The following is a 15,086-nucleotide window of genomic DNA, read 5'->3' on the forward strand; positions in this document are numbered from 1 at the left end:
ACACTGTCGATCTCCCTCTTCTTACCTTTCTGATTGTTCCTTCACCTCATCTAATTCTACCTCCTACTCCCCTCCTCTGCCTCTATATGTAGGTGTCCCTCAAGGCTCTGTTCACGGCCCTCTGCTGTTCTCACTGTACACGTCTTCCCTTGGTTAACTTAAATGATCCTTCAGACTCAACTACAACCTCTATTTTGATAACACTGAAATCTACCTTTCCTTCCTCGACCTCTCTCCTATCCTGCATGTCCATCAACCTTTTCGCATCTCCACATGGATGTCTCAGCACTACCTCAAGCTATGTCCAAAAGGGAGCTCATTATCTTTACCCCTACCAATGCCATTACCCCTGATTTCAGCTCCCTTAGTGTTGACTATATCACGCTCTGCCCAGTTCTTCACGTCCGCTGCCTTGGTGTCATCATCCACTCATTCCACACATTCATTCCCTTGACCAGTACTTATCTCTGGCTACCAAGGCCATCTTTTCCATTGGGCACGATGGGCAGGTGCCCGGGGGCCCCACGGGCAAGGGGGCCCCATAGGCATGGCTCTTAATTAGAATAAAAAATCCTGCAAAAAAAAAACCTGCAAAAAAAACCTTCAAGGGTCACTGAGCAAGTACATATATCTATCTCTATATCTCTATACATCTATATCTGTATCTCTATACATCTATATATATATATATAGATAGATAGATATATAGGGGCCCCAGTGCACTGCTTTGCCCGGGGGCCCATAATGTTGTCAAGATGGCCCATTCCCTCCACAATTCAATTCAAGCTGTTCATCCTCACCTACGAAGCCCTCACCAATACTTTCCCTCCATACAGCTCATATCCACATGATTTGCTTTTTGACAGTACGGTGCTGCAGAATTTGTGCGCCTTACAAATAAACATTGATGAAGAATATATGTATGAGTCCTAACAGAAAAAAAATCCCACTAAAAATGTAAACACAGTTACAAGCAAACTGCTTTATACAAAGTCATTTGCATTTTAGGTCAGAAATGCTGGTAAATCAGTAAGGTAAAAAATATTCCCAATGGGACCTTGGAAAAATTGCTATACTGCGCATGCGTGAAATTCATCAGTCCTATTAGCGCTCTCCTCTTGCGCATGTTCCTAACAAATTTGCCTAGTAACTCCAGCTTGTTTTCTGATTGGACCTGGCGCGCTGAGATCGGATCAAAAAGCTCCGGTCATTCATTTAATTGAATTCCAACATGAACTGTTGATGGATGACGTATGTTAACCACGCCCTTGTTTTATTTCATTAGCTGTAGTGAGGCAGGCTGAACTTGATTGGTCCGTTTCAGGCGATGGTAGGGGAAAACCGGAAGTAATGAGCAGGTGAAAGATGGATGGTGTGTGGCTGCTGCTTCTGATCTCTGTGTTCTTCGCAGTGCGGGATGGGAGTACCGCAGACTTACCTTATGGGGACTCGTTCAGAGAGGAGTTGCTCCTTACACCGCTGCGGTCCGGAGACATCGCCGCCACTTTTCAGTTCCGGACGCGCCTGGACTTCGACTTGCGGCATGAGAAAGGTGACAGCAGGAGGAGGCCCAGTATGGGCTGTAAGAGCACGTCCCTTGGGTCAGGGGGAGAGCTCATCGCACAGATTGCACTGTATAGTATATTAGTGACTCCCACACCCACATTCCTACTGATTGGCATATCCATATCTGACTACTGTCCCTTGTTCTGCATTACCATAGTTGTAATACAGAACATTTGCACTGTACAGATTCTGTTCTGTGTACTGCATACAGGGATCAGCTTTTTTTTTTTATGGCATATAACTTGGTCATCATAGGGCACGTTTAAAGCACAATGTAATTGCGGTTAAATTGAGAATTATGTCTGTATAGATTCAGCATAGTGTCCTTGTTTTTCTATTGTAATATGGCAGCTGTAAATATTTTGGTGAACTCTAAACAGTGCATTATATTTCTTTAGCATTCATTCTTTTATCAAATCAGTCATGATTTATCCTCTGATAGTTATAACTAAAAAAAAGTAGTTAATGCAGCTTCTTTTCATGCTACCACCTCCTATGCCTTTCATGTTGATTCCCCAACCCTATCTTGAAACTCATTGCATTTCATAAATGGCTCACAGCCATGGAGTGTGTATTGAAACAAGACAACAAAAGTGTAATGGATATGCTGACAGATTTGATAGATCTTGCAGAATGGCATGATCCTATAAGGCATAACTAGTTTGGTAGGTTGGTGATGGCACAAACTATCAGATCGCAGTCATTGTCCATATTTTCTTGAGGTTTACACTAAAACAGGGCTACATAAAGTATACTGTACCATCCCAGTGGCATGAAGAGAACAGTTACCTCTATCCTTTCTTCTACCAACAGTGTATATGGGAGATATTTGGCATGCAATGGGTACAGGGTCCGCACCAGAACACTTCTGTGAACATTGCAGGCAGGCCTACCTTGGCCACACCATAACTTCTTGCTGCAGAATACAATACCCTTAAAATATTAATTGTCAATTTCTGAAAGACCCCCAACTAATGTTGACACCAGATACCTTTTATTAGTCAGTTTCTGACCTTTCTGGAAATAGACATGCACTACTAAAATAAGGGTTTCTCTTACATTCTGTCTATCTCTCTGTTGCCTCTCATTTATTGACTCTGTGCTTGGGTATCTTGCATATTCTTATGACCTTACAAAGCAGTATGCCGGTAGCCAAACATGTAAGTTATATTTTATTGCGAATAGAAACTTGCCTTTAAAGTAGGCTATATTGTATGTTCTAAACAAATGTTACTAGTAAGGGTTCATCATCATCAACTTTTATTTATATAGTGCCAGCAGATTCCATAGCACTTTACAATTAGGTTAATTATGAACCACAAAAACTGCGAACCTATTATGAATGTTTGTGTCCAAGTGCTTCTACTTGTTACTAAATGGGTGTCAGTGAAAGGCCCCCATAAAACCACTGTGTCCCTAGCTTTGCGTGTTGCTGAATGATCCATTAAATGTGCAGGGGTAATAATTGTTCAAAATCCATCTTCTATCAGCCGGTGCACACTTTTGCACCCTGCAGATGCAGCCATCACTATCTGAAAACTCATACGCTTCCCCATAAAATGCAGGTATGCAAAAGAGCATTTGTGCTCTTTTATGGTTTCTCAATGATTTATTTGTTTGTCTGTTTTAATCACCTTCTTTTTCTTTCAGTTTCTCACTACAGGTTATTTCCCAAGGTTCTGGGCCAGGTGATCTCAAAATACTCCATTCAGGAGCTGCATCTTTCCTTCACTCGGGGATTCTGGCACACAAGATCATGGGGTCCACCTCTCCTGCAAGCACCTGCTGGAGCTGAACTCTGGGTCTGGTTTCAGGATTCTGTCACAGAGTAAGTGTTAATGTCTGTGTGAACTTTATAGCTACATTTTACTGCACGTGGTACTGGCCTTTGTTTACAGTGGCTTGCAAAGAACGCCAGAGACACAGCCAGAAATCTTTAATAGTTCCAGACTTCATGCTTATAGTTATATATGCAGGTCTGAATACCCCATTCCCCACCTGCAGAAGAGAGGGCACCTGAATCTTATAAGACCCCCTATTAACTTTCACTTAATGGAGAAAAATGTAACATCGGTCTTGTTTCCATTCTAATAATACTAGTAAAAAATTGGTGTATCCCTTCAGTATTTTCACCAGTATTTGGTGAACTAATCATTTCCACTCTTGGGGCCTGATTCATTAAGGATCTTAACTTGAGAAACTTCTTATTTCAGTCTCCTGGACAAAACCATGTTACAATGCAAAGGGTTCAAATTAGTATTCTGTTTTGCACATAAGTTAAATACTGACTTTTTTCACGTAGCACACATACTTGATAGCTTATTTGTACACTGAAATTTAAAGTTGATATTTGTGTGCTACATGAAAAAACAGTCCGTATTTAACTTATGTGCAAAACAGAATACTAATTTGCACCCCTTGCATTTTAACATGGTTTTGTCCAGGAGGCTGAAATGAGAAGTTTCTCAAGTTAAGATCCTTAATGAATCAAGCCTTAAATTATTTTCATCCAGCAAAATGGCTTCCTGCACGGTGTATGTGTTTTAGGAATGTGTTAAATTAGTCAATGAGCTGGAAGCCACAGGAAGGCTCTTGAACTTACTATAAACCATTTTATTTGGGCTGTTGCATGGGAAATAATTATTAATAGATAGTTTCTACTGAGGGCTGAAGTTAGAAGTCAAAATCTTTGTATTTTGATTGTCATTTTAGTATGCTTTCTGGAGTTATCATAATTTAACCTTTTTTTCTTTTTGTTTGTTTTTTTCCAGTGTCGACAAAAATTGGAAGGAACTAACAAACATCTTGTCAGGAATCTTCTGTGCCTCGTTAAACTTCATTGACTCAACTAACACCGTGACTCCAACTGCATCCTTCAAGCCTTTGGGATTAGCCAATGGTGAGCATAGTATTACCAATCTATTAGTTTGCATTCCTATCTCTCCCTCCATTATAGACCTCTTCTACAAACAGTGTGTTTTGTATTTATTAAGTTACTGTATTTAAAAGCTTGTGCTTTTGGCTAAGCCTCTTAATATAATTCATATAAAAACTGTACCCTGTTCCCCCTACCCAAAACTGTGAGCCTGCTTGCATCATGAATTTACAGTGCTGGGCATCTCAATCTGTCCAGTCTTTTCACTAAAGCTGTGTTGTAGAAGACTCATCCTGACTTCTACATGCTGCAGTGTAAGTTAGCTGAATGCAGTGTGATCCTGGCTTACAGGAGAACATGCCCATACTAGCTACATATGGAGCTGGTTATATTAAGATGGGGTGGTCAGCTCCTTTTTAATAAGGAGGGAAAATATTAGAACAAGATTTGTTACTCATTGGACAGCAGTCAGTTCAGAGACAAGTTTTGCAATACTTCTGTCTCCTTACAAATAACACAGTTGTAAAAGATGGCATTTAGAATTAAAGTACAGTTTCAATTGATAAATTATGCAAATCACATGTAATATTAGAGCATCAATCCCATGTATTCGTAAAGTTTTCACTGACCTGATCCGCAGTTCCTAGAGTGGAACTCTGGGATCTGCGCACATTACCAGTTTTTCCCATACAAGCTTTTAGATATGTTTGGCTCCAAATACTCCCTAGTGCTCAAAGCTTGAGTTTTTCTTGCGATGCTAGCTGAAATGTAATTTGTGAGCTCCATTTTTTTTTTTTTTTTTTTTTAAATGGGGCCTAAATGTATTATTGAATATACTAACACAAAGTCTCTGTTTAAACCCCTGTATAACCTTTCCTTAAATCCTCTAACCTGTAAGTTGTTGGTGGCAGTCAGCAATATATAGTTATTTATAAAGTGTCAAAGCCTGTCAGAAGTGTGGTCAAACTTAAGCAATAATCAAAATAGCAAAAGGTAGTAGTAGTAGTACTAATAAAATATATTCACATTTAATAGTAGACCTTAATATTCATCTTTATACCTGCATTGTTATTTTTTTGTATATCGTTCGTTTATTGCCTTCCTGTCATGTACCTATTCCTTTCCTTCTCCCACTCCCCTCTATTTTCTCACATCCCCTACCAGTTCTATTTGAAGAACCCACTATATTATTTGTCCAATACTGTTTATTGTGATTGTTTACATCTGGCCCTTTGTTTTTTGTTTGTTTTTTTTTTTGTTTGTTTTACAGAAAGAGTACACATTAATGTAAGGATTGTTTTCCTGCCTTTATTGAGAACTGTAGATAGACCATAAGTCAACTTCTGTGCAAAAGCCAGGGTACTTATCAGGACAGTTCCATGGTAAACAGGGCAGTTGCAGATGTTGTTGTAAAGAGTCCTACTTAAGAGAATATGAGATAGAATCTTTACTTTTTTTTGCCATTGACAGATAAAATCGGCTAATGCCCCAGTTGGTAATGGGCGCTCCACCACTAGCTCAATGTGGTCATTGCTTTTTTTTTTTTCCCCCACATTGCAGTTACAGATCACCGTTTCTTAAGATATGCTACTCTGCCTAGAGAGATTGTATGCACAGAAAATCTCACTCCGTGGAAGAAGCTGCTGCCCTGTGGTTCCAAGGTAACCTCTCACATTTTTCTTCCTCCTTGTTCCAAAAGCTCTGTTTAATATCTCTCCATCCCTCCCTCCACAGGTGGGCCTGGCTTCCCTACTCGAGGCAGAACGTCTGTATTACAGCAGTTATCACTCCCAGTCTGTGCATATCAGGCCAGTTTGTAGGGTAAGGGCTATATATGGTTTACATGCATGTGTTTTGTTTGTTTTGTTTTTTTGTTTGTTTGTTTGGTTTTGTTTTTTTTAAATTTGGTACGAATAGGGGACATTAATCTGTGTAGTTTGTGTGTAACTAATGTTCGGAGCGAAAAGTGTAATATTACATTTTCTGTAGTCTTTTTTTTATATATAATTTATTCACTCTAGAAAGTTACAATTATTGGCCAACAGAAAGTAGATGGAAGGTCTGTCCAAAATATAGAATTCATGCTGTTTGCACAATACAAACAGTGTCCATGTGATCTATATAAAAGATTACGTTTAAATGAAATACTATTTAGGACTGGCAAAACCACACACTCTACTGTAGGCCCACTAATTGGCTCATTGTTTTGTAAACCTGATCTAAATGCCATTATATCATGCTTTTTTCAGGATGTGGATTGCTCAAGCGTTTCCTGGGAGTTGAGGCAAACCTTAACTGTGGTGTTCGATATGTATACCAATGGAATGGGGAAGAAAGGTATATGTAATACAGTATTTGAGATTAAAAGGCAAAGCCAATCAATGTATTTTATAGATGTGTAACTTGGCGGTTAAGGGACAATATGCTTTAAGATGACAACCGTCATCCTGGGTCCCCATGATTGGCAGACAAAAGAAATGAACCCCCCCCCCCCCCCCCCCTACCCCACCCCATTCCTCTTGTGCTGTCAGGAAGGAAAGGAGACCGGTAGCAATGAAAACTATGTATATAGTAAATTCAACTCCAGATCGAACAGAAGAGGCAGCCCATTCAAACCGGGAGCTTGTGTACAGCACACCTGCATTCTAGCTGCTTTATCTGCTTGGACATTGAGTCTGCCAATGCTGACAGTGGGAGTCTGGTGGAGTAAAGCCGTATATGGGAAGGAGTACTTAGACAATGCAATGTTCAAAGCTCCCAGGACTTTAAACAGCTCTACCTAAAACATATTTTTTTCTATTTTCTATCTAATATGGCAGGCACATCCCATAGCTTGCATTCAATATTTACGGGCATGCCTAAAAAAAAACACACACTTAGTTTACGGGTAATCACGCACAGAATGCTTTCTAAATTCTGTTGTATTCACGCACCAGGTGATCACCAGTATCTACACATGGAACAGCACAAGGAAACAGTATGTGTGTCTATATGTGCATGGCCTTGTGTCCTTTCCCATTCCAGAGTAATGTAAGGCAAACTCCTTGCATGGTACTTAACATATCAGTTTGAAACGGCATAGTAGACACTCATGTTACTTCAGGTACTTAATTGAACTTGGTTATTAGATGGCTTATAGAGCTTGGTCTTTTATATATAATAAAGGTTTTAATTCCTATATCAATTGGTGGCATACTTGTTTGTCTTTCAGATTGGTCGCTTTTTAAGATGTTCACTAGAACAGTAACCGAGCCTTGTCCACTTGCAACACAAAGTAGAATCTATGTGGACTCTTCTGGATATGACAAGGTAGACTAAACCCACTGAGCATGTAATGTTGTAGCAGAGTACTTAAAGGGACCTTGTGAATAAAAATACCTATCTTTAAGGGATATTTTGTAGATATTCATGCAGGATTTTAATAAAGTTTACCCAAGGCATTCTGCAACCTATTCTGGCCAGTGGAGGCACTGTTCTAATGCAGTCCACCAATGCACTATTTTAAAGAAGCCAAATGGAAATGGTCACTTGTATTAAACACAAGAATGCAGATGAATAACCCCATTATTCACTTGTTAACCAGACTATTTTCACCCTTTCATGCCTGGGCCAAATTTCATCATGTTTTGGGTGCATCGGCTTAAATGGGACTAAACTTGTCTTATGGTTTACCCAAGTTTGTATATTTGGTTTTTCTTCGTGTTTTTTTTACATTGTTTTTGGAGGTTGGGCTTTCATTTGGTAGCATATTATTAGTACAATTATTATTTATAAGCATTACCTTTAGGAGAGCAGGAAAAATAGGGACATAAGTTATCCATGATTGTTCGCCTACTTATTGTAATGTAGTTAGGGCAACCCCTGAAACTTTTTTGTTTTATTTTACAGATTTTTATTTTAGTAGTGAAGCTTATAAACTTACCATATGGTGACACAGCGCATATGAGGTGGAAAAAATGATTTGAGAGGGAGGGAGTATCACTCCCACCGCAAGTGTGGCTTGAATGTAGGAAGTATTGGCCAAAAGGGAAGTGGGTGGAATTTGAATTTAATAGAAGGGTTGGTTGGTGTTATTGGGGCAATCGATGTCAGACTAGCTGGCCAACATATAAAGAGGTGAACAGTATGTATAGTTAAAGTAAAAGGTCAGGTAATCTGTTGCCTGGGAACCACATGAACCAGAGACTGTCCATTTTTAGCCTGGTTCCAGCAGCAGTGTGCTACACACTGCACAGCCACTACTGCAGTCAGCAAAACATTGCCTGGCGGGACATGTTAACACTGTTGGTGGTCGGCAATTTTCACTGGCCAGCAATTAAAAGGGGGTGTCCTTTAAAAAAGCAAAAAATGAACATTGTTTCTAAATGATTAAGAGGGTTCTATATAATTTAAATATTGGACACTTTTGGTTGGCTGCTATAATGCACTTCTAATGTTGTGAGGAGAACTCTTTACTGTAGAATAGTTATGCTGCCCAGGAAGAAAGCAAGAAACTGTGCGCTGCATACACTATCTACGCGGTATCCCTACAAGGCTGTATTACAGAATTGTACTGTTCTTTTCCATATGGACTATAGGTAGCTATTGGTATGGTGGTGCAGACTACATGACTTTCCCTTTCCACACAGCAGGAGGTCGACCTGTTTGAGGTGACTCCTCCCTCGGCTTTGGATGTTGAGGTCCCTGTCCATGGGGATCAGAGAGTGTATACACTGTATGACCTTCTAGAACCAGAACTCTTCAATACATCTAGAAACCTAAATGTGGCACTGAAGTGGAAGGGTGGCACATCGGATTCAGGTGAGCAAACATGCAAAACGCATAAAGGCACCTGTAGTTTTATGGAATAACTAATAGCTAAGTCTGTCCACTTCCTAAGCACTACTATGGTCCATCTATAGAGAAGTTACAGGTTGTTTATTAAATAACTAGTGGGTAGAGGGACTGACTCAAATTCTCTAAAAGGCAATATTCTCCAATAAAGTTATGAGGAAATGTTCCAGTATTCATAGTGTATAGCCAATGAAGCACTGGTTGCTATTTCATGTAGAGAAGAGCTTTCAATTCTTTTTAAAACCCTGCTCACTTTACCCACCGTTTATTGCAGATGGATCTTAGTAGGTAATTGTGCTAAAATGTAGAAGAAACAGATTGATGGCCACTGGTGCATTGAGACTATTGGATATCATAGTGTGGACCTAGAAAGCCTCGTAACAATATGCTAGTTTTTTAGAAGTAACTGGGTATTTACATACTACTGAATTGTACAAAACTCTGTTGAAGTAAATAATGTAGGTTAAAGTGTGTTATTTTATTTATTACTTTTAACTTGAGCACTTGTTCTATTTCCCACTCTGTTTGCCTCTGCTAGGTCAGCCACGGTCCCCTGTCTTCCATGCTGAACGTTATGTTAGCGGCTATGGTCTTCAGACTGGAGTGATTAACACCATGATTTATAACAACCACCCATACAGAGCCTTCCCTGTCATGCTGCTGGAGACTGTTCCATGGTACCTCCGCCTGTATGTTCACACACTGAAAATCATCACCAAGGGCAAAGAAAACAAACCCAGTGAGTACATGGGGCTACAATAGCAGCTGTTACAGCTTGATGTGACAAACCCTTTTGTGTTGGCAAACCCAATAGAGTAGACTGGTCAGTTGTGATCGACAGGTGAAGTTTTTGGAGGTTTAGATTCTTATATGAATTCAAATAATCTAGAAAACTGCAGTTAGAAAGCAGTACATGGCTAATCTGCCCATATAACCTGAATGTATCCCTCCTTATGTGACACTACTGTAATATTTTGTTTTCACCCTACTCTTTCATTGTGCTTTCCCTCTCTACCACTAGGCTACATCCACTATGAGCCAGCAAAAGATCGCCAGCGCCCACATTTGTTAGAGATGTTAATTCAGCTGCCTCCTAACTCCATCACCAAGATTAGCATAGAATTTGAGAGGGCACTGCTAAAATGGACGGAGTACCCACCTGATCCCAACCACGGCTTCTACATCAGGTGAGGTACCCTGCTGCTCCCCCTATTGTTCAGCTTCTAAGGAGGAATAAAATGAGTTGGATATCCCTAGATCTTGTGCTCTGCAAACTACTGATTCAAACCCCCATTCTCCCCTCTTCATATTGAGCGTTGGCCAAATTCCCTACTTTTGTTTGGATGAAATACAGAAACCTTTACAGATAGCAAGTGATAAAGGCACAAGACAAATGCAGAGGAAAGAGTGTTGTTCTGTGTAAAGGGGTTAAAACAATCTGCTGTAGAATATGTACCTATAAAGCAAAGTCTTTTATTTGTTGATCAGGGAGTTGTGATGTGGGATAGTTTTTGAGACGTATGGCAGCATGTCCTTTTGAATGTTTTGCAAAGTAAATGGAGCAATAATTTCCTTAAGGTCTTTGTTTTGATTTTGTTTTTGTGGTTTTTTTTTAGTTTATTTAAATAAAATCTTTGTATTGGCTTTTAGTCTAACAATGAGTTACTTGACATTGGCCTGGTAAGTCTGAAATGGATTAGATCATCAACCACTAATGGCCTGATTTAAGTCAGAACGCCACTTGGACATAATTTCTGTGTTTAAACAGAGCATGCAAGGTTCCGCACGTATTCAAATCGTATCTTAAGATATGTTACGATTTAAATATGGGTGCAAATCTGTTCTGTAAAACAGTACTTGCTGTACATAGCTGCACATAACACACTGAAATATACACTTGAGCGTATATACAATGACCTCACATCAAAATGCACAAAATTATTATTTTTTGATAAATTAAAATAACGTAATATAAAAAAATCAAATGAGCCATATTTTTATATTTTCATAAATTATTTTATATTCACTAAAGATCCCTTCAATGAATACAGTGCATACAATGTTTTTTTTTTTTTATAGTAAATATTAAATGCATACATATCTTGGAGCTACTGAGATAAATGTGTAATTTTTAATTAGGACTATGCCGGATCGGCTCTCGTTATCGGCCGTCATTTACACCTGCCCTGTAGCTGGTGTAAAAGAAATGGCTGCAAACAGGCATACTTGCAATAAACACAGGATTTGAATTGGCTGCACCTGCAGGATAATCAGACAGAATCCTTATTCTAACGCATTTTCTTCTCTTTGTAGTCCGTCTGTGCTGAGTGTCCTGATCCCTAGTTTTCTTAACACGAGGACGGATGAGATGGAGAAAAGCCCACTATTTTCCACATTGTAAGTTTGTCTGTTTAGAAACGTTCATTACAGCTAGCAGTAATATCAGGTTGAACTGTTAAAGAAGATTTACCGAATTTACCAATGTCAACATTTATAACAAACCTGTTCCGTTTTCTGCCTGCCAGGTTCCCATCCTCGGACGGCTCCAGTTACTTCATCCGGCTATACACTGAGCCCTTATTGGTAAATCTACCAACACCTGACTTCAGTATGCCCTATAATGTCATCTGTCTGACTTGTACAGTGGTGGCTGTAGGCTATGGCTCTTTCTACAACCTTCTCACAAGGACCTTTCAAGTGGAAGACAACCAGCAAGGTGGACTGGTTAAGAAGCTAGCCAATATAATACGCAGATTACGCGGCGTTCCCTCTCTGTGATATTAAGTCAGGGTTTTATCATCCTGGGTACTTGATTTTAGTTCATTGAATGAAGATGTAATTGCTGAGAAACAGAGAGCCTTGTTTCCCTTGTTGTTCAGACTACCATCAGCTATATACCGTGCACCAGTTCTGCACTGATTAACTGCGACAGACGTGGTCTAAGGTTGTTTTTTTGGGGGGGGTTTTCTGGTCCTTAATTTGCGTAAACATTATGTCTTATTCCTCATTTGTTACATGATCTGTGAAGTTTCAGTGTAATCGGGAATGTTGAGTTTTTTACAAACTCAAACTTTGTGGTATCTACCACACTGTACGTCTCCAACATACTGCCCGAGACAGAGTAAAAATAGATGTGTATGGGGCAGAGCTGTAGGAAAGTGCATACTGTACATTTTGGGACTCACATTTCTAAGTTAACACAGTTGACATAATTTTTCACTTACACTTTAAAGTCCAACAGGACATACCGATGTTTTAGATGAAGAACACTTGTCACATGCATACCGTGGAAATAGTTCTCTATTCATGAGACTGCAGCCTTTGCTTTCACTAGAAAACAGTGAGGTAGTTGCTACTAATTCCCAGTGAATGATTAGTCTGCATTCTCTTGATTTCAGTGATGTCGCTAGTTCAAGGAGAAATGGGAAGGTGTGTGATGCAAAAGTGCCCCCCACCCTCCTGAGGATGTGCCTGATTGCATGTTACTAACTATAGTAAGATCAAATCCTATTGCAGAGTTCCACTGTTAAAGGTGAATGGTGTGGGGAAAATAAGGCTCAATGCTCCTTTTTGGCAGCCTGTGTGTAGACAACAGCTGCATGGTCAGTTTAACATCCAGTTCAGTTCTAAATATGACAGCCCAGTAACAGGCTGCAAACACAATGTGGTTATTAGATGGATTTCTGCAAAATCAAGGTTACAACATGGATCTCTTTTCCCAGGATACAATTTTTGTTTTCTCATAAATAAGATGCACGCTTCATCAGTTCTTGGGTTGGGATAACTTATGGTATTGTAAATAAAAGGTTTTAAGAAAATTTACTTTGAAGTGTGTTACTTGCTTTACCAATCAAATGTTTAGAATAACTGACAGAAAAACTGTCCCATAGCTCCCTAGCGTCTAATGGACCCATAGCAGCCATTGTGTGTGTGACTTTTGCATGAACAGCTCATGTGGGGGATTATATAAAGAGGTAAATATTTGGGGTAGCAGTAATTAGACGAACTGGCTTTCTCCCTGATTTTGCCTTTTCTGCTATAAGACACAATTAAATAGATTTTATTTTAACAATCTGGCTCTCTTACTAGGAAGAGGTAGACTTTCCTTATGTCATGTCGTGAAAAACTGTTCAACTACACTAAGATTAAGCAGGGTCTTTACTAAAAATAGTTTTGCACCTCCTTAATAGTAAGTATTATGTGTTTAAAGGAACTTTTATCATTTTATGTTTTGCAACACTTTCAAAATGTTGGAGACCTTTTTAAACTAGTGTTCTGGCAATTGGTAGTAACTTAGAAATTGTAATTTAATTCAAGGTGGGCCAGTCTACTTTAGAAGACCTCTTAAACAGACATTTTACTTGGGGGTGTTGGGGGTTCTCCGACTTGATGTGCATCCAGCTTCCAACAGGTGTGGGGTAAAGAGCATTGGAATTTGGCTTGAGATATCCTGGTGGGAGATGGGTGTTTGCCCTGCAATGTAATGATGTTATTTACTGTGGGTGCTGGGCCAAAATGATGCAATTACCAGAGAATCTTGTCATGGAGGCTCCAAATTCTGCCCACTTCACTAGGAAGTGAGTGAATGGCCTAATCTCCCAGGGTAGGGGATTCTTTAGAATGCCATGTTCATAATGTTGTTATAAGTCAAACTGTAAACTTTAGAAATTTTAACAGCAAAAATAGTGGTTTTAAAGTTAGACCATTTAGAACATACTAAGATAAATATACGTTTTTAACACCAATGGTGAAAAATGTACTGGCATCTGGATAATACCTGCCCATGAACGCTGTAAGTTTTAAATTTCTATTGTAAAAATGTTGTATACGTTTAAAGTAAACTTATAAAATGGGGATTTGGACCACTACATATTGGTTCCTCTTGCTTTTCAACTGGATACCAACCACAGTAATATAACAGGACTGGATATTAAGAAACGGACAAAGAGGGCCCTGTTTCCAAGCTTACAATCTATAGGAAAATTAAAGGTTTGATACAAGTTGTTTAGAGCCAGAGACTGGACGAATAGGCAATCAGATTACAATGTGGAGAAAGTGCTGTATGGGGCTTTATGATCTGAGTATAGAAGGAGGATAAAGAGAGGGAATAACGCATTCATCCTGAGCCCAAAACAAGAAGGGGAGGGGAAAAAAATTGTCCTGTAGTCAGGAGCAGGTATTGAGTCACAGATTGTGGGTAGAGTGGAGGGGGCTGAGTTGGAAGATATTTTCAGACAAGGAAAGTGATGAATGTTGGCGCAGTTTTGTAAATGGCTTTGTATGTTGATAGAAGTAATTTTATATTGGATATTCATATTCCTAAGACTGTAGGGATAAAAGTCTGGTTATCTTTTATAAGGTGCCACAAGGCTTCCACAGTGCTGTACATAGGGGGATAGAACATACAACATACTTGCCAACTTCTTGAAGTCTGTGTCTGGAAGCTTGGGGGGAAGGGGGGGGGGAGATCAGGGCTCAGCAAATTGCGTCAATTTACAGCAGGGGGCGAGGTCAAATTCTGCCCACCTCCTAGTGAAGTTGGCAGATGCGGGAGACTGTCATACACTCGCGGGAGGCCTACCTGGAATCCGGGAGTCTCCCAGACATTCCGTAAGAGTTGGTAAGTATGACATACAACAAAATAACATTTTTTTTGTATTCAATACAATCTGCAAAATTGCATATAAGGAAAACGATAGGAGCGAGGGCCCTGCTGATGAGCGCTTACGTTCTAGATTGAAAATTAAGGACAGATTTAACGTTATGAGGGGGACAGCATGTCCTAGCTCAACTCCGATTAAAGCTGCCACCG

At 39.6% G+C, this 15,086-nt stretch overlaps 1 protein-coding gene across 4 annotated transcripts; it reads left to right on the forward strand.

Moving 5' to 3' along the window:
• Positions 1–1,318: 1,318 nt before the first annotated feature.
• Positions 1,319–13,096, forward strand: PIGT (phosphatidylinositol glycan anchor biosynthesis class T). Of its 4 annotated transcripts, none has more exons than XM_075177529.1 (12): positions 1,319–1,588; positions 3,217–3,394; positions 4,338–4,465; positions 6,002–6,102; positions 6,176–6,262; positions 6,691–6,778; positions 7,653–7,750; positions 9,070–9,241; positions 9,813–10,013; positions 10,296–10,461; positions 11,588–11,671; positions 11,800–13,096. In XM_075177529.1, the coding sequence occupies exons 1-12, from the start codon at positions 1,366–1,368 to the stop codon at positions 12,050–12,052; spliced, it is 1,779 nt and encodes a 592-aa protein (XP_075033630.1). In that variant the 5' UTR covers positions 1,319–1,365; the 3' UTR covers positions 12,053–13,096. The 4 variants fall into 4 exon arrangements, with proteins under 4 accessions (XP_075033630.1, XP_075033631.1, XP_075033632.1 ...); XM_075177530.1 differs by having other exon boundaries at positions 9,073–9,241; XM_075177531.1 differs by having other exon boundaries at positions 1,319–1,552.
• The last annotated feature ends 1,990 nt before the right edge of the window (positions 13,097–15,086 follow it).

This window comes from Mixophyes fleayi, chromosome 6 (assembly GCF_038048845.1).
Source record: "Mixophyes fleayi isolate aMixFle1 chromosome 6, aMixFle1.hap1, whole genome shotgun sequence".
NCBI classification, from domain to species: Eukaryota; Metazoa; Chordata; class Amphibia; order Anura; family Limnodynastidae; genus Mixophyes; species Mixophyes fleayi.